Source organism: Fukomys damarensis, unplaced genomic scaffold (genome assembly GCF_012274545.1).
Source record: "Fukomys damarensis isolate Sample0158 unplaced genomic scaffold, DMR_v1.0_HiC HiC_scaffold_20, whole genome shotgun sequence".
NCBI classification, from domain to species: Eukaryota; Metazoa; Chordata; class Mammalia; order Rodentia; family Bathyergidae; genus Fukomys; species Fukomys damarensis.
In genome coordinates this window covers 21,203,620-21,223,888 of record NW_022900932.1, presented here as the reverse complement: position 1 = coordinate 21,223,888, position 20,269 = coordinate 21,203,620, and the positions used below count along the sequence as shown (strand labels likewise).

The window sequence follows — 20,269 nt, the reverse complement described above, 5'->3', positions numbered from 1 at the left end:
GCCAAGGGTGGTGAAAAAGAAAAGGGGTGTAGGAAAAAAAAAAAAAAAAAAAAAGGCTGGGGGAACGAGTGCTGCTGTTATATTAAGGGTCATAAAACCTGTCCATGTTTTACCTGCTAGCAAATTTAGGATCTATTTATATAAGAACTTCTAAGGGGAGATGCTTAGAAACCTGGTAAGCGATACTTATTGCCCACATGGGTTTCTTGTTTGGGCAGGTTATCCTATGCGGAAAGCCAGGTATCAGTGGGTACGCTGCAATCCTGACAGTAATTCTGCAAACTGCATTGAAGAAAAGGGACCACTTTTCGACCTATCTACAGATGAATCTAACAGGATCCTCCCTCCGAAGGTTGACCCTTTTCTGTAAGTAGACTTTTCTCTGATTATAGTGACTGTAATTTCTTTCTTTCTTTCTTTGAGACAGCCTCTTGCTATGTAGTTCAGGGTGGCCATGAACTCACTATGTAGTCCAGGTTAACCTCAAACTCTTAGCAATCCTCCTGCCTCAGCCTTTCAGGTGCTGTGTGCCATCACACCTGGCAATGTGACCAATTCCTCAGCCTCTGTTGAAATCTTGGTATGGAAGTGGGAAGGCCATCCAGAGTGTTTCCTTCAAGCTCCTGCTTTGGTAGTTTGGTTTTTACTATGCAGTTAAAGCTGTAGCATGTATGCATGGCAAGTACCATGAGGTGTGCGAGTGAACATGATTTGTCCCTGATTTTGCAAGTTTTTATTGTGGGTGGCAGAGACAGGCATTAAGAACTTTTCTCTAACAAGTATTGGAAAGTGATTAAAGATTGTTTTATTTATGTAAGGTGTATTATATATTAAAATCATTTTATTGTGTAAGCAGTATATTACATATTAAAATCCAGTAAGAGTCCATCAAGTGAGTGAATAAACACATGTGGCATATCAACACGATGGAGTATGTGACCATAGAGAGAATGAAATACTGGTACACGCTACGGTGTAGACGAACCTTGACGACATTAAGCAGAGGGAAAGAAGGAGGGTACACAAAATCACATATTATATGATCATTGAGATGAAAGGCCCAGAATAGGCGAGTCCCTAGAGGTAGAAAGTAGATTAGTGGTTTCATGGGGCTAGGAAGAGGGAGGGATGAGTGGTTGCTGCAGCATTTTTGGGGGGAGGTGGCCAAGTGTTCTGGAATCAGTGGTGATTTAAAAATCACACAGAGAATGCCTGTATTACTGAAAACTCTAATGGCTTATGGCTTACTTTTATGGAGAAAATGACCCACAGGCTGTGACACTGACCTTTGTCTCTTGACATTTTGTGCCCCTGATTGGTTGAGGATGGTTGGCATCCTTGCTCTGGTCTTCGGTGTCCCCTGAACTCTAACCAGCACATTCAAGTCACATGCAGTAACCTTATCCCTCAGCATCTTCAGCTCCTCAGTGCAGATGGGGGGGGTGGTATTAATATGTTTGTTTTTTAGAAAACTGAATAGTGGGCCGGGGTTGTAGCTCAGCAGCACAGCGTACCTGGCAAGCGTGAGGCCCTGAGTTTGATTCCCGGTACAAAAAACAAAATAAAACTGAATGGTAACGTGCTGGTAAATCTAACACTTAACTTGCCACAAAGTATGTCTAAGGAATGAGTTTTGTTGAAACATTGCAAATTATTTGAAATTTTATGGAAATTTCTACTTAATGAAAGAATGACATTTGTCTAGGCTAACTTAGTTGTTTGTCCTTTCTTTAGGGAGAAAATGAACAAAGGGATTTAAAAAAAGTAAATTCCAAATACTGGATTTTGTTGTTGTTGTTGTTTTTAAAAAAAGCTAGCACTGTTTATCTGAGTGTGCCCTAGGTAACGTGCACTTGGAAAGGCCAGTGAATTTGGTGTAAGAGGTATATGTGAACACTTGGGTTTGAGTTTGTTTTTTGTTTTAAAGCATTAAATAATTTGGAAGCTTTTAGCTCTTTCAATTTGAGCAACTGGGTAGCTGCATTTATTTCCTTATTCTAAAAATATCATCATTATATTTGTTATGAATCAAACTTTATACCTTTTTTTCCTACTTCAGGATGCCAAAATTCCCGAACTTGAATGATGTCTTCCCTCTTTCCGAGGACTATTTTGGATCTGGATCCGGCTCTGGCTCTGGCTCTGGCTCTGGCTCTGGATCAGGATCTGGGAGTGGCTCTGGAAAGGAATACCCCACTGAAATGGAATGGGACTACCAACCAATAGATGAAAATGATGTTTTCTATTACAACTTTAGGTCTCTCAAGAAGGATCTGCCCTCAGACAACCAGGCCTTGGGTCAAGATGGTACAGAAGAGAATTTTGTTATGTAAAAGTTAAGGTTTCCCCACCTTGACACCAGGCAATGTATTCAGTATATTTTGTGCACCATGGTTAAATGATTAGTCTTGGGAAAAGAGTTTTATAGAAAATTTAAAATATCTGAAAATAACTTTAATTTTTATTACCTCTTTTTTTCTTCATGTATTCTTAAAGGATTATATTTTAATGCTATTATCTATCCTATTGTTCTAGAAAATACCTGCATATTTTGGCATCATATTTGACCAACATCATTGAGAAATTAGCTACACTCCCATGTCTGTAAAACTGCTTTAAAGAAGAAAATTATAAGGGGCCAGGGATTTGCTCAGGGGTTCCGCTGCCTGCCTCACAAGGGCAAGGACCTGAGTTCTATCCCTGGTACCAAAAAGAAAGAAAGAAGAAAATTATAATTTTAAAAAATTCAATTTGAGAAGCAAGCTGATTGGCAGTATTTCATACCTACATCTTTAGGAGCCTGACTCTGTGAATAACAGTAATACCCTTTTATTTATGACAAAAGATCAAATACAGTGAATTTACAGATTGGGTATTTGGCATGGTTTACAATGTGAAGGGGTCTTACTGTATTATTACCAATTGGATGAGTTGAGAGCTAGTTGACATTTTTACCAAGAAGCATGATTACTGTTAGAAATTTAAGACCCTGGTTAAAGGATAGTTGCGGTCTCCATATCTCATACTTTACTGCTTTACCCTGCTTTCTTGGATATCTATTTTCAAATGTTGCTCTATTAAAGCAGAAGTATAACCAAAGAAATATTGAGCTGTCTGGGAATTATTGTTACAAACTCAAGAAATAATTATTTCTCATTAGATGTTTCTCTAGAAGCCTTAACAAAACATTTATTTATTTATTTATTTATTTATTTTCCCATTACTGGGGATCGAACTCAGGACCTTGTACTTGCCAGGCATGTGTGGCACCGGGGAGCTACATCCCTTGTCCAAACAAATCGGCTTTGCATCATGGCTTCCCTCATAGTGAGGGCGCATGGTGGTTAGGTACTCAATTGGAGTCTTGATTATTTTTCCAGTTCCTAAGCATACAATTAAATGGACAGGCTTGGTGGTTAACACAACACCCACACCAATCTCTGGACCTGTGTAATAGGAGTGATTGCAATGGGGACGAACCGCTGGAAACTTCTGTCCCCCTCCTTATCTGCCAATAAATAAAAAACAATATTTTATCCTAGGAGAATTTTAAAGGTTAATAGCACTTTTAAAAACCTAAAGAACACAGTGATGCTGGTACCCAGTGTGTCTCTATCTTATTTACCAGTCTGGGCCTTGAAAACACCAGATTTCACCTGGAGGGTGACACTGGATGATCACAAGTTCAGCTGGGTTGTGGTTCTATCCACAGCGGCTGTGCCAGCAGTCATGCTTCTGCTAGAGTAGAGTTATGCAGCCTCGGGTAGATTTATTGTCTATACTTACCCCACTTTGCAAAGGAGAGGATTGTCTTAGTTACTTTCCTCATTGCGGAGGCACAATACCTGACACTCACAACTCTAAGGAAGTCAGGTTTATTTTGGCTCACAGTTTGTAGAGGTTTCAGTCCATAGCTGGCTGGCTCTGAGGCAGGGTGGCACGGCAGAGGAGAAACAGCTCATGGTGTGGCATTAGGAAGCAGAGGTCAAGGGAAGAGGGAGGGAGACTATCACAAGGACCGTAAACAGTTTCCACTGTCTTGGAACAAACAGTATACATTTACAGTCTCTCCCCAGGACTGGACTGTCTGGACAGCTCACTAAAATGTCACAGTGGTCCACTGTATCGATAGATCATGAGCCTCTATCCAGACCCCCATGTTCTCACCCCTGATGTGCTGTCTGTACCTTAGCCCACCTCTGACCACATGGAGGGTTCCTCATGACCGGCTGACAGAGCAGCAATAAATTCCAGCATGGCTCATACGTAGATCATTCTGGTACGTAGTAGGAGCGAGCTGAAAATGGTGACAGCTGCTACAGTGCCCATCACGAGTGTCCTGGAGGCCGAGAAAGAGAATCCTAGCAATAGGCAGGTGATGCTCCTGGTCATCTCTGTGTGGGAAGAAGAGCAGCCTGAGGCTGGGATAGATACAATTTTATGGACAGTGTCAATGTACTGGTGAGTAATCAGGAGCTTAAAACAGACTGGAAGATCAGGCTAACAGGAATAAAGGCATGGGTCTAGGCCAGTGAGAGAAGTCACAAAGTGGGACAGTCACTGTACCAAATGTTTATGCCCATTAGCAAGCATCCATCTCATCACAGAAGAGGAGTAAATAACCATGTTGGCAAAATGACTTGGGCAGATGCCAGCCCCTGCTATGCCCCCGAGGCAAGCACTGAGCTCATGACAGAGCTCATGTGGCAGAGGTGGAGGCTATGTATGGACTCTCACTGTCCGTGTAGTTACTGACATTGCCAGTTGTTCGGTATCCTAGCAACAGATTTCATTGGTAAGCCACTGATGGTGCGTCATCTTTTAAGGAGACTCGATTAGTCACTTTCCTGTCATTGGGACAAAATACTTGACATCCACAACTTAAGGAATAGAGGTTTATTTGACTGTCTTGGTTTCAGAAGGTTCAGTCCATGGTTGGCTGGCTCTAAGGCAGAAATGGTACAGTGCCCGGCAGGAAAAAGCCACTACAGGAAGCAGAGAGCTACAGAAAAAATGAGAGTGAGAGCTATAGGCATGCCCTGGTGACAGGCCTTCTCTAACCAGGCCCTCCCTGCCTCCTTGACCAGGACATTCAGCTATGAGTTCACCAGTGTCCCTATGATCCAATTACCTTCTTGAACCCCTGCCTCTGAACACGTGAGACATGGGGACATTTTAGACCTAGACTATGTATAATAGAGACCTTGGTGACAAGTTGATTATAATAAGCCCTGTCAACCCTGGAAACTCAATGGATTTGTTCTAAAAGACATATGTTCTGGGTATAAGTTTGTCATTCCTGCTCATGAGCTCTCCAGCAGCATTAATATCTAAAGTGTACAGTGTCTGATTCATCAACAGGATTTAGAACCCTGCCTCCTGCCATTACAGCAAGGATATGCAGCGGAGGGCACACCACCATGAGATCTACTAGTTCTGTCGCACACTGCTAGAGAAGTGCTATACAATGAGAGAGGACCTTGCCTTTCCTCCATTCCCCCCCCAGAATGTTTTGTTTTGGTAAAGCAAGTTTGTACTGTGGGCTCTTGCCCAATGTATCAAAATGGTTTGTGACTGAACTGTGTGACCTTTCAGGAATGTTCTGTTAAGCTCTGCCCCCTTTCAAGAAGGTTCTGTTAAGTTCCTCCCCCTCTCAGGAATGTTCTGTATCTCTGCCCTTTTACTTCCACTCCCAGCTTCAGTGAGCCTGCTCTCCTACCCTGTACATCCCTATATACAGTAGCTCTCACTTCTCACAGAGAGCTCAGACTCCTCTGAGCCTGCCAGGGCTCCTTGGTGTAATAAAGACTTTTTTCCCCACCTCTTCAACTGACCACCAGACTCTCTAGTCTTTGAAGAATGAAAGGTGCGACCCAGAGCTGCCACACTGAACTGTAAGGCTCAGCTGTGCCTCAGAGCTGTGGCACTCGGCTGCAACACTGAGCTGTAACACTTGGCTGTAGCACTGAGCTGCTCTGCTCTGCCACAACAACACCACATCACCTACGTGCCATTTACTTGACAGTGATGGGAGGCATGGCTGAAACTCCATTCTCCAGGGTGAATAACTTTTGTGTGGTGTTATGTCCTTAATAGGCAGAATACATGGATTGAGGGACCACAGAGGAGAGGACTCCCATCAAAACCTATTTGAGAATTGCTTCCCATCACATACGAGTCTTGACTTTTAACAATGGCACTTTATGGGCTGGGGATTTAGCTCAGGGGCACCATGCCTGCCTTGCAAGTGCAAGGTCCTGAGTTCGATCCCCAGTACCCCCCCCAAAAAAAAAGAAAAGAAAAAATGGCACTTAAGTTCTTAGTGCCAAGGGATGACAATCAAGAGGAGGAAGGGCCATGTTAGTGTGTGTGACTGACCTGACCGCCAAGGGGAAGCAGGGCTGCGGCTACACACTGGGGACAGCAAGGACTGTCTGTGTTGGACACTCATGTGATCTACTTAGGTTTCTCTTAGTAAGTAGTTTAGATTGTAAGTGTATACATGCACCATGGGCTCAGATCCCTGTGTTTGAAAGTCAGAGTCAGCCCTCCAACTAAGCCACAAAGATAGTGAGGGTGAGAGACAAACTGAGGAGGTAACAGTGGAGGAATTTGACAAGTACCGACTATAGTTTTGATAGGAGCCCCAGAGGCAGCCGCTTACACTTCATTCTGGTGACCTTTGGCTCGACAGTTTCCCCATAGAAAGAGCGCTCCAGTTCCTGAAGGGGCTGAAGTCACATGAAGCAAATGGATCTGAATGAAATGGGGGTGAGCTGGTATGTGATTGTTCTCCAACAGCGCCCCCTTCAGGACTGGAGGACTTATTCCTGCAGCTCTGGGAAGGCTTGCTGACACTTGTCGGTGCTTAGATGAGAAAGCCACCTCAGCCAAGGCCCTGTTGCCTTCTCTGGACCGCTCACGGACAGTGCCTCCTTTTCGTGGTGGAAATGCTGAAGGAAGATCTCAGTTTCTGAACACTCAGTGGGGCCATCTGAAGCCTTCATTAAACCGCAGCTCAATTTATTCCTGGGCAATTCTTCTCCCTTCCAGTCCTGTACAGGTATTGATCCCCAAGCCACTCCCTAATAAACGCTCCCCACGTCATTCTTCACCTCAGAGCCTGCTTCTCACAGGACCCAATTTATATTTTATTCTTAGTACCAACTATTGAAATAGACCTCGGGCTTTCCATTAATAAATCCGTTATTATTCAGGAACTTAGTCAGCTTTTATGCCCAGTAGATTATTATTGTCCGAGATCTAATTTTGCCTCCTGTAATTATTATAATATAGCAGAAAAAATAAGGCATGTTTTAGAAAATATACCTGTCGCTTTGTGTTCTCTAGTTAAGTGCTAGGCTTTAAACACTTGAAAGGGAGATAGGTGATCTAAATTGCAGATACAAGGGCTGGAGATTTAGCTCAGTGCTTCCAGCCCCTGCCTCACAAGTGCAAGAGCCTGAGTTCCGTCCCCAGTACCCCCCCCCATTGCATATCCAAGAAATGACACTTTCTTAAGAAAGAGCATAAGAAATACAAAGTACTTTGACCTTCTTGTGGTTATTATTGCTAGATTACATACATTTAAATATCTATTTTGGCTCATGGTTCTGGTCCAAGATTGAGGGGCTGCTTATAATGATGGGCTTCTTGCCAACAGTCCCACAGCAGGGTAGGTACCCCGCGGTAAGAGACGGGGAGAGTATAGGTGTGCATCCACCAGGCATTGCTATCTTTGGAGAGCTGATTAGGCTGGTAGAAAGATAATAAGCTTTCGAATTGTAAAGTCCTGGTTTAAGCGCAAGTTTCGCTCTGGGTAGGATCCTAACTTTAGTCAGGTGACTTAAGTTAGCTAAGCTCATTAAGGGATAGCAGTGTGGTGAAGGAGTTAATCTGGGTGCAAACCTCCATGACTTGCCAACTAGAGAAACTCAGGTAAGTTACTTACCTTCTCTGTCTGTTTCCTCCTCATTAAAGGAGTACAGTGATCATCATACTTCGTAGTTTTGTTGAGATGATTCAATAAATTAATATATGTAAAGTACTGGGGCAATGCCATTGGATGAGTGGGAAAAAAGAACAGGAGTTACTATCAATCTCCTGTACTACAGGTTAGTGATGCTTACCCTCAGGGTTGTGGGGAAAGTTAAATGGGGCAATGTATGTACAGTGGTTAGCTTAGGGTCTGGCACACAACGGACCCTAAAAAATTATAACCATGAAGATGTATGTTATAGCTATTCCATAAAATCATTTCAAGATTCCATTTATATGTTAGGTGCTGGTGGCACGGAGGGCAATAGATGTGTCAATTGGCCTTTGTTCTCAAGCTTACAGGTTGTAAAGTCTTCATCCTTTGTCTAACAGAATTGAATGAGAGTGACTACAAGGGCCCATCAAAAAATATTATGAGGGACCAGGGGTTAAGCTCAGTGTTTCTGCTGCCTGCCTCACAAGTGTAAGGACCCATGTTCAATCCCTGGTACAAAAAAAAAATTGTGTGTCTAAATTTAAAGAAGTTATTATAGTTAAAGACATGTTGCCATTAATCCCTCTCCAAACACTCCCTCACTTTCAACAAACCCTGCCTTTCTTGCCACCTTCTGAAGCAGTTTTGGAAGTCCTCTTTCTTGAGTGTCTTTACTAGGTGTGATAAAAATATTGTGAATGCTGCTACCTACTTGCCATCCAGTGGAAAGGCAGCTCATAAAGCCATCACAGTGAGTCTTCACCCACCTTATTCCCTGGATTGGCACATGACTTCTTGCTCTTCACCAAAGTAAAGATGACCATGGAAGGTCAATGTTTCGAAGTGATTCAGGGTATGAAGGCAGCCAGGATAATGCAACTAAGAGCATTCATGAAAGAGCTGCTTCTGAACGTGTGAAGAATGATGGGAAGTATGTTCAAAGTGGGAGGAATATTTTGATAGGCTTAATGACAATATTCAGTACAATTTCATTGTAATACCGTTTCACAATTTAACACTTCACTTTTTTTTGAGACAGGGTCTTGCTATGAAGTTCAGGCTGGACCTGAACTCACTATGTAACCCAGGGTAGCCTCGGACTCGTGGCAATCCTCCTACTTCAGCCTTCCAAGTGCTGGGATCACAGGCATGTGCCACCATGCCTGGCTGTATTTTGTGATCATATCTTTCAATAATATGTCAGTCTTGCCTGGTATAAAGCAGAGGGATGGAAGTAAATATTATTGGGCACACCGAGGAAAGAAATTCTATAGGGTCCTTCCTAATCCTTGCTCTTTGTCTTTTGGATTGTATTTGTCAACCAACAATTTATGTTAAAATTATAATTATAAGGGTTCTTTGGGGGAGGTAGAGGGTTGGGGGCTTTTTCCAATTTGTACTTTTGAGGAATTCTAGTTCTTTGTCACTTTTCTTATCTGACATTATACAATCAACAAAAGCTAAGTCAGTTAAGACTACTCACAAATTAGAGGAGGAACACAACTGTCATGCATTTAAAATTTTTTGAAAGATAGATTTTATTATTTATTAAGTTTATTGGCACTTCTCAGTATGCAGTACAGTTACATTCATCACTGGAATCTTGTACCTTTACATGACAGGTGGTGGTTCTCATTTTTTCCCCATACCCCTGCCCTCCCTTCACCCCCTCAACCTTCCCTGAGAGATAGATTTTAAATATACAGAACAAAATCCAATATTTTATTATTTTTTTTACTTCCCCCAAATTTGTTTATTGCATCTATCCATTAAAGCTTGTATTTTGGTTCAGTATTCAATATTATTAGACTAACAGTCTGATCAAGTCCAGCTTGATTATATTATAAATCTTAGAAGTTAACAGAATTTACTTTGAAAGTCTGTTGCTTTTGTAAATGGGTTTCCAATTTTACCTCAGCTAAAAGTATATTTACCTTCTGCTTCAGAGTCAGATTAAAGATGTGATTCTTGGGCCAGGCATGGTGGCACACACCTGTAATCCCAGTACTTGGGAGGCTGAGGCAGGAGGATCACTGTGAGTTCGAGACCAGCCTGGGCTACATAGTGAATTTCAGGTCAGTCTCAACTACATAGTGAGACCCTGTCACAAACCAAAAAAAAAAAAAAGATTCTCCTTTAAATAGATCATCATCATTTACTCTAGGCAATCGCTTCTCAGCCTCTTGGCTAAGGTCAAATGTAGTATCATTTACTCTAGGCAAGTTAGTACTTTGTGGAAGGTCATATAAAAACTTCACAATAAATAAGGAAAAGAGTACACAAAATCATAGGCTCTGTTTGCGATACAGAAAATACACATTGGTTCTGGACCAAAATAATCCCATTGGCATAGAAAATGAAGAGAAGGGTTGGAGGTCTGCAGTCACCACTCTCAGGGCAAGGTCAGCAACCACAAACCAACACTCTGGCTGCTTGGCAAGTGAGGGAGGGTTTTAGTTTGCAGATAAACATGTCTTCATAGTTTTAAAAAATGTAAACTCTAGAAAAGCTAGTGATTCATGTACAGTACAGAAGCAGCTGTCTGAGACCAAGGTCAAGACTGAGGGAGGACTTAGGGCTTGCGGTGAGCTCAGCTCCCACCTCCCTCCCCAGCCCAGAGACCTCTGCGGTAGCCACCCAGCCACCTGCAGTACAGCCCGCGCCAGGGTCACTGCCATCACAGGTTCTGGTGGAAGAGCAAATCCCGCATTGCCTTCTCAACGTTTTGCTGATAGTCCTCCAGTTTGTCAAGGAATTCCCGAGACAGCTCGAGGTTGTGGCTGTTGGCGCTGTTCTCCCAGGACCCGAAGCAGCTATGGAGGAGTGTGCGAACCCCACCATCCGGCTGTCGCAGACAGGGAGAACTCAGCTGGAAATACTGATGACCTTTCCCTAGCGCGGCATCCACATATTTGGAGACCAGATCCACGGCCTCTTCCAACAGCTCAACTTCAGGTACAGATGGAGCAACGCGGCAGCGTGGACGTTCTTGTAACTTGATGAGCCAGTTATCCAGAGGCACACAGTGTGACAAGGGCTTGTTGATCTCACACTGGTGGTACAAGTTATTCTGCATCTTGTCCCTTTCTGAGTACTGTGACAGCAATCGCAGCGCTTCCTCTGTAGCGCTGGACTCCTCGGTGATGACCGCAGAGGATAGCTGGTTGTCTGAGCCAGGCCCAGGCTTCGGCCTGCGTGTTCTGCCCAGCTGCAGCCGGATGCACTTGAAAGCAAGCCGGTCAAAGACTGGTGCCAAGGGCAGCTTAAAGGTCTGGTAGAGTGAGATGGCGGTGACACAGAGGCTGGCCTACACCAGGAGAGAGACTTTACCTCCAAGGATGAGCTTTCTGCAACTGCAACGGCCACCCTCCGGGTCGGGGTCGTGAAAGGACCTGGAAGCACCTGCCGGTGGCTGGGGCAGCTGCGCACTGCGCGTCACGATTGCTCTTGGGGGACGCTCCAGGAGGATCGCACACTGCGTCGGCCACGGGCTGCACCGGCCACTCCGGGCAGAGGAGGTGCAGGCAATTGAGGATGGCCAGGTAGCAGCTGCCTTGCTTCTCCAGTTCCCCGAGCGTGCAGATGTGTTCCTCAAACATCACAGTGCCAGCTGGGGAGGCAGGAATGCCATTTTATTTATGCTTTTCTTTACTTTCTTTCTTCTCCTTCTCTTTCTTTTTTTTGGTACTGGGGATCGAACTCAGGACCTTGTGCTTGCAAGGCAAGCATAGTGCCACTGAGCTAAATCCCCAGACCCCTATGCTTTTCAAATTACACCAAAATGCTAAAACAGGAAAGAGAAGGGGGATAATTGATTGGGCAGAAGTTTTTGGTCTCCATTCTCACAGCACCAGTTGAGTCACTGTTTAAAATTTTAACACATTTGATCTTTCAGAACTCTGACTCCTTAGCTTTATGCTGAACCAGGGTTACTCAGCCTCGTCATTACTGACATTTTAGGCAGGATATTTCCTTCTTGTGGGGGCTGTTCTGCTTATTGCGAGCCATTTAACAACATTCTTGTCCTCTACCCACGGAGGCCCAGCAGCACCTTCCCTGGACCTGACAATCAAGTGTGCAGTGGGGAGAAAGCTCCTCCCCGCTTGAAAACCACCACACCAAACTGATGATTATCTCTGGACTGAAGTAATTTTACCAGTTATGTTCCTACCTTGTAATGAATGGTGAAGTACGTATCAGTAGTATCATTAGTCTACAGGAAGTAGGAACTTTATTATCCCACTCATGCAGCTACTTGGTATGTGATTTATTATGGAGGAAATTACAGATTTATGCACAAATCTACATTTAAATTGATTAACTTTTTAAATTTTGGTACCAGGGATCCAACTTGGAACCTTGTGCTTGCAAGGTGGGCAGCAGCACCACTGAGCTAAATCCCTGGCAGATTAACTATTTTTTTTTAAATTTATTAACTTTATCGGTACATTTTAGGTGTACAGTACAGTTACATTCATCACTGGGATCTTGTACCTTTACATGACAGGTCTTGGTTCTTGTTTTTCCCCATTCCCCAGCTCTCCCTTCACTCCTTCCACCCTTCCCTGTTTACAAAGACATTGTTTCCATATTTTTTCCTTTTCATATATTTTTTCTTTTCCCTTCTTTCCTTTCCCCTACCCCTCCCACTTTCTCTACTCTTTTAGAGCTTTTCTTCCTATTACACAATAGCAATTGTACATTTTGATCCGTATTTACACTTTTGGTTTTTCAAGCCAGAGAAATGATTTGGTATTTACACATGTGTGTCTTATTAATTTTGCTTAAGAGTATGGCCTCAATGTGCATCCACTTAGCTATAATTATCTCTAATTTCCTGTTCTTTATGGCTGAGTAGTACTCCCTTTTACAAAAAAAAAACAAACTCACATCTTCTCTATGCAGTCTCCAGTTGATGGGCAATTGGGTTGTTTCCAAGTTTCAGCTATTACGAACTGTGGGTGAGCATGTATCCCTGTGGTATTATTCTTTTAGTCCTTTTGAGAAGTTACCCAGCAGAGGAATAGCTGGGTCAAATGCGACCTCTAATCCTAGTTGTTTGAGGTATCTGCATACTGATTTCCACATTGGTTGCACCAGTCCGCATTCCCACCAACAATAAAGAAGGGTTCCTTTCTCTCTACAACCCTGCCACCATTTGTTATTGGTTGATTTCTTGATAGCAGCCATTCTTTCTGGGGTGAGGTGGAATCTCAGTGTTGTTTTCATCTGCATTTCTCGAATGACCTGTGATGTGGAACATTTTTGCATATGTTTATTTACTGCTTTTACTTCTTTGTCTAAGAAAAGTCTGTTCATTTCAGATGCCCATTTTTGAATTGGGTCTTTATATTTGGGGGGGTCTGATTTTTTGAGTTCTTTATATATTCATATAGTAGACCTTTGTCTGAGGAACAGCTGGTAAAAATATTTTCCTACATTGTGGGTCGTCTCAGCTCTGCTGGTGATTTCTCTGGCAGTGCAGAAGCTTTTTTAAAAGATGAGATCCCAATTGTTGATTCTTTCTGCTAGTTCCCATGCTACTGAGGATTTATTTATAACATCCTTTCCTATGCCAATATCTTCAAGAGTTCTACCTAACTTATCTTCCAGCAAGTTTAGTGTTTCTGTTTTAATATTTATATCTTTAATCCACTTGGATTTTAGTTTAGTGCATGGTGAAAGATGGGGGGGGTCTAGTTTTAATCTTTGGCAGGTTGAAATCCAGTTTTTCTGACACCATTAATTAAAGAGGCTATCTTTTCTCCAGTGAGGATGGTTGGCTCCTTTGTCAAAGATGAGGTAGCTGAGTGTGTCAGGAGTTGTCTCTGCATCTTGTAATCTGTTCCACTGACCCTCTGGTCTGTTTCTTTGTGATTACCATGCTGTTTTATCACAGTGGCTTTATAATGTAGTTTCAAGTTAGGGGTTGTAATACCCCCCACTTTGTGCCTGTTGCCTAAAATTGCTTTTGCTATTGTAGGTCTCTTCTGATTCCAAATGAATTTTTTCGATTGTTTTCTCTAGTTCCATGAAATACACTGTTGGTATTTTCAACTGTGTTGAATCTGTATAGCAATTTTGGAAGTATGGCCATTTTCACTGTAATGATTCTTCCTACCCAGAAACAAAGGATGTCTTTCCATTTTCTTATAACCCCTTCAATCTCTTTTTGCAGAGTATTATATTTCTCAATGTAGAGGTCTTTTGTTTCCTTTGTTAGATTGATTCCTAGATATAATTTCACTCTCAGCGAGTCTGTTATTTGTGTATAAAAAGGCTATTGATTTTTGAGTATTTACCTTGTATCCAGCTACTTTACTGAATCTATCAATTAAGCCTAGAAGTCTTTTGGCAGAGTTTTTTTGGGGGTGTTACATGTAGAGTATCATATCGGCAGCAAATAATGACAGCAACTTGTTTTTGTTTTGGTACTGGGGATCGAACTCAGGACCTTGTGCTTTTGAGGCAAGCAGTGGAACCACTGAGATAAATTACCACCCCTTAACTTGCTTTTGAGACAGAGATCTTGCTAAGTTGCCCAGGATGGCCTCAAACTCACCATCTTCCTGGCTAAGACTCTCAAGTTGCTGGGATTTTAAGTGCTCACCACTACTGTCCAGCCAAAATCTACATTTTTGAATATTTGCTGTTGATTGCTAGATGTTTTGTTTCTTTTTTTTTCTTTTTTTTTTAAATTTTATTGAGTTTATTGGTACATTTTAGGGATACAGTACAGTTACATTCATTGTTGGGATCATGTACCTTTACATGGCAAGTCTTGATTCTCATTTTTTCCCCTTACCTCTGCCCTCCCTTCAGATGTTTTGTTTCTTTATGTTCACAATGACAAATTTTTTTTGACAAAATGTTAATGAAATAGAACTTTCAGAGAATAAGAAAGGGTTCTGGAAATTAAAAACATAATGGCATGCATTAATTATCTATTGTTATGTAATAAGTTACCTCAAAACATAGAGGCTTAAGGGGGCTGGGATTTAGCTCAGTGACACTGCGCCTCTCTCACAAGCACAAGGTCCTGTGTTTGATCCCAGGTACCAGAAAACAAACAAAACATAGTGGCTTAAAAACAATTATATACATTTTAAAATGTCATCATTTCTGATCATGAAACATAATCATCTGGGTGGTTCTATGAAGGAGGTCTCTTATGAAACTGTACTCAAGGCCTCAGTGGGGGCCTTGGCTGGGATGGATGCTTGGTTTCCAAAATGGTGACTCATGCAGCTGGCCCCTCAGGACTGCTATTCAAGGTCTCAGTTTCTAGGCGGTCTCACAATGCGGTTATAGGACATTGCTGCCAACTTCTTCAGAACTCAGTGACCCAAGAAGCAGCCTTTTACATCACATATTATCATTTCTCCCTTTTCTGTTGGTCACACAGACCAACTTGGAGGGCATCTGAGAAAAGATTATACAAGGATATGGAAACTGGAGGGTGAGGGTCACTGAGGGCCATTTTAGAACCTGGCTACCATAACACAGTACAGTAATAAAAACCTTCTGAGTGGTGGTGCATGCCTGTAATCCCAGTACTTGGGAGGCTGAGGCAGGAGGATTGCTTTGAGTTCAAGGCCAGCCTGGGCTACACGGTAAGACGCTGTCTCAAAAACCAACCAAACAAGGCTGGGAATTTAGCTCAGTGGTTCTGCCACCTGCCTCTTAAGCACAAAGTCCTGAGTTGGATCCCCAGTACAAAAACAAAACAAAAACCAAACAAAGCAAAACAAAACAACCAAAAACAAACCCAAAAAGCTCCACAAAAACATTAGGAGAGTTGGAACATGAAATTTGAGAAATCACATAGAAAGGAGAACAAAAAGATGGGTAGATGGAAAAAAAACCCCAAAATAAGGAAATGAAAGATTAATATATGTCTAACAGAAAAATCCATGAAGAGATGGGAGGGAATTACTAAAGAAATTAGAAAGCTTGCAAGATACAAAGTCAACATAGAAGGCTAGGTATGTAGCACAGTGCCTGCCTCACAAGTGCAAGGTCCTGAGTTCTATCCCCAGGACTGGAAAAAAAAATCCCAAAGTATAGAATAATCTCTCCCTCACACACATGCAAACATAAAAGCAATGAATAACTCAAAATAAAATTTCAAATTCAATTTACAATAGTGTCAAAAACACAAATGATGGGTCAGGGGTGTAGCTTGGTGGCACAGCACCTGCCTGGCAAACATGAGGGCCTGAGTTTGATTCCTGGCACCCCCCCAAAATACAAATGCTTAGAAATAAATTAACACAAATTGTGTAAGACACTGAAAACTACAAAACATTACTGAGAAAAATTAAAGATATAGAAAAGTATATAATATTGATGCATTAGAAGGCCCAACATGGTTAAGGTGTCAATTTCCTTCCAATGAACCATAGGTTAAACTCAATTCCAGCCAAAATGGTTTTGTGTGTGTGTGTGTGTGTGTGTGTGTGTGTTTGGTAAAAGGGGACTGAATTTTTTTTTGTGAAAGGGGACTGACAATTCAAAACTGCATATTGAACTATGAAGAATTTAGAATAAATCATTCTTGAAAAAGAACAAGTTGGACTAATTATACTATTTTACTATAAAGTTTTAATGATCAAGACCATATAGTATTACCTTAAGATACACAAATAGATGAATGGAATAGAAAGTCTAAACATAGGCCCACCACATTATAGTTAATAGATTTTTTTTCCAGTACTGAGGGATCAAACTCAAGATCTTGCACTTGTCAGGTATGGTGCCACTGACCTACATCCCCAGCCCCTAGTTAGTAGATTTTTTTCTTATTGAGTTTATGGTACTTTTTAGATATACAGTACAGTTACATTCACCACTGGGATCTTGGACCTTTACATGACAGGTCTTGGTTCTCATTTTTTCCCCATACCCCTACCCTCCTTCACCCCCTCCTCCCTTCCCTATTTACAAAAATTTTGTTTCCATTTTTTCATTTTCTCATATTTTTTCTTTTCTCTTATTTCCTTTCTCCTACCCTTCCCACTTCCCCTACACCTTTAACCCTTTTCTTCCTATTTCACATTGTCAGTTATACCATTTGGATCTTATTTACACTTTTAATTTTTCACACCAGAGAAACTATTTGGTATTTACACGTGTGACTTATTTATTTCACTTGAATATGACCTCAATATGCATCAATTTTCCTATGAATGACTAATTTCTCATTCTTTATGGTGGAGTAGTATTCCATTTTATAGAAAAACCACATTTTCTTTATCCAGTCTCCAACTGATGGGCAATTGGGCTGTTTCCAAGTTTTAGCTATTACAAACTGTGCTGCTATAAACATGGGTGTGCATATATCACTGTGGTATGATTCTTTTAATCCTTTGGAAAGATACCCAGCAGAGGAATACCAGTAGATTTTTGATAGACACAAGAGCAAGGCGCCATTTAATGGGGGAAAGAGCATTTTCAACAAACATTGTTGGAACCATGTAGGTCCTCAAACAGGCCCTCAAATCTTACCTTATACTATTTTCAACATTTAATTTTGTTATTTTTTGTACTGGGGATCGAACTCAGGACCTTATGACTGGGAAGCAGGAAGCGGAACCACTGAGCTAAATCCCTGGCCCTTAATTTCATCTTTTTGTGGTACTTGGGATAGAAGGGACTTCACACTGAACTACAAACTTATCTCCATTTGTTTGTTTTTGATACTGGGACTCAAACTCAGAACCTTGCAGGTTGCCAGGCAGATATGGCAACACTAAACAACATCCCCAGCTTTTCAACATTTAAGATCACATTTTGTTTTGTTCTTTTGAGACAGGGTCTCCCTAGGTAGCCCAGGCTGGTCTCCAACTATGTAGCCCAGCCTCACTTCAAACTCCCTGAGATCCTCCTGCCTCAATGTCCTGTGTGCTGGGATTATAGGCATGCACCACTATGCCTAGCTCCTCTTTGTACAATTTTTCTTTCCTTTTCCATCCTTTGCCTTTTCATTCTGTTGACCGTCCTTTCATGCATGAAAGTTTTAGTTTTTCTGTGGCCTAATTTGTCTTATTTGCCTTTGTTGCCTGTAATTTTGGTGCAATGTCCAAGTCATCATTTTAAGTTCAGTATTTTGAGGCTATGTTTTCTTCTAGATTTTTGAAAAATTTAATTTTTATTTTTTGTGGTGTTGAGGATGTTCCCTTTTGTAGGCATTTTATAGCTTAGGTCTTATGCTTATGTTTTTAATCTATTTTGAGCTAATTTTTGTATGTCATTTAAAATAAGGAAAAAAATAAAATAAAGGTTTCATCTCATTCTTTTTCACGTGGGTACCCAGTTTGCCCAATATAATTTTAGGAAGTGAATTAATCTCTCATTGAGAACTTTTGGCATCTTTGTCAAAATCATTTGAAGCAAAGGTTTTTTAAAAAGGAATCTTAAAAGGACAGTTTTTTTGTTTTTGGTACTGGGGATCAAACTCGGGACCTTGTGCTTCTGAGGCAGGCAGCAGCACCACTGAGCTGCTGACCCTTAAAGTACTGTTTTAAGGTCACACCATAATTAACTTATATATTGCCTCTTTATCCACACACAATTTTTTTAAAAAAAGCTTCCTTTAGTAAAGGGCTAAAGGTGTAGGGAAAGTGGGAAGGGTGGGGGAAAGGTAATAAGGGAGAGGAAAAAAAATATGAGAAACTGAAAAATGGAAATAAAGTGTTTGTAAATGGGGAGGGGAGGAGGGGGTGAAGGGAGGGCAGGGACAAGGGGAAAAAATGAGACCTATTATGTAAAGGTACAGAATCCCAATGATGAATGTAACTGTATTGTATACCTAGATTGTACCAATAAACTCAATAAAAAGAAAAAAAAAGTTTCCTTACTTAGAAACTTAGATAACTTAAATTTATTTTTCTGAAACATAAGCACTTAAGCTACAAACTTTCCCTCTAAGAGGCTGGGGATTTAGTCCAGTGTTTCCAGCACCTACCTTGCTAAACGTAAGGTCCTCAGTTCGATCCCCAGGACGAAAAACAAAAACAAACTTTCCCTCTAAGCACTTCAGTTGTGCCTGACAAAGACTGAGGTTATCACCTTAATATTATCTCAGTTCGAACTATTTTTAAAAAGCCACTGTTATCTTCTTTGCCGAGATTTAGAATTGTCCTGCGTGATTTCCAAGTATTTCTAGAAATTTCTGGGTAACTTTCTTTGGTTGTTAACGTGTAGTTTAATTCAATCGTAGCGAGACCACACTGATTCCATTCCTTTTAAATCTGATAGTTGCTTTATGTCCTTACTTCCCAAAACTAATTTTGTTGCCTTATGATGGGGATAATTATAGTACATTTTTCTTTCTTCTCAGGTTATGAATGCAATGCACTGTGGTGATTCAGTTTTTGAGATCTTATATATTAATATATATTAATATTATATTATATATTAATATTTCATTTATACGGAGGTCCTCTAGGCTTATCGTACCACTATTAGGACATACTCATATGAGACTTGAGCTGTCTCCAGGGACTTAAGAAGAAATTCTTTCTCCCGAAGGAATGGAAGGGGACAGTGGGTTTGAGTCCTCCAGCTACGCCTCGGGTGAGTCGGTCACAAGCGCTCCCCGGGTTTTAGGAAGAACTCTACAAAAATTTTCACTCCCTACTGGTCTTCTTCTCAGTGGCTGGAAAAACTAACAAGTTCTCAAAACCCAGCAGCCTCAGAGAGGGGAGCTGGGCTGAGCTCAGGAAAGGTGAAAGAATGTCAGAGGTCCGACTTAAGAGCACATCTCTTGCGAGGTCTAAGGAAGCAGAGTCTTGGCAAACGGTTCCCATTCACCTCAAGAGCACAAACTCCAGAGAGGAGCGCTTCCGCACAAATCCTTCCTTCCGCCTTTCCCAGCCAGAGGAACTTCCACCCGGGACAGGAACTGGGTGGGTCTGAGGGCTCCGCGAGCACACTGCCGGTCACGTGACACGACGCGGGGCGGGGCAAGGCGAAGCGGGGAGGACGCGGGGAACTACCTTCATCCAGGCCCCTCCCATGCGTCATTTGCGATGGCCCGGACGCCCCATACGCCGAGTGGAGGAGCACAAGGCCCCGCCCCCAAACCGCCTCTACGGGAGGGACCCGCCGGCCTGCAGGCTGTAGGGCGGGGCTAGAAGCGGCCGAAGGACCAGTGTAGGGGGAGGAGACAAAGGAAGGGGGTAGTCACGTGCCACAAGTCCCAGGTCACGTGACGGGGCGACGGGGCGCCGGGGCGGAGGGAGCGGGGTCGGGAGTTTTTCTGAAGGAAGAGTTAAGTGGCGGGGACGCGGCGGT

At 42.1% G+C, this 20,269-nt stretch overlaps 1 protein-coding gene across 1 annotated transcript in view; it reads left to right on the top strand.

Moving 5' to 3' along the window:
• Srgn (serglycin) overlaps positions 1-3,099 on the top strand; it is a 28,723-nt gene extending 25,624 nt beyond the window's left edge. The window contains exons 3-4 of the mRNA XM_010605894.3: positions 219-366; positions 2,060-3,099. Of these exons, the coding sequence (XP_010604196.1) occupies positions 219-366; positions 2,060-2,333 (422 nt within the window). The 3' untranslated portion in view covers positions 2,334-3,099. The remainder of the gene's footprint in view (positions 1-218; positions 367-2,059) is intronic.
• Positions 3,100-20,269: the final 17,170 nt, after the last annotated feature.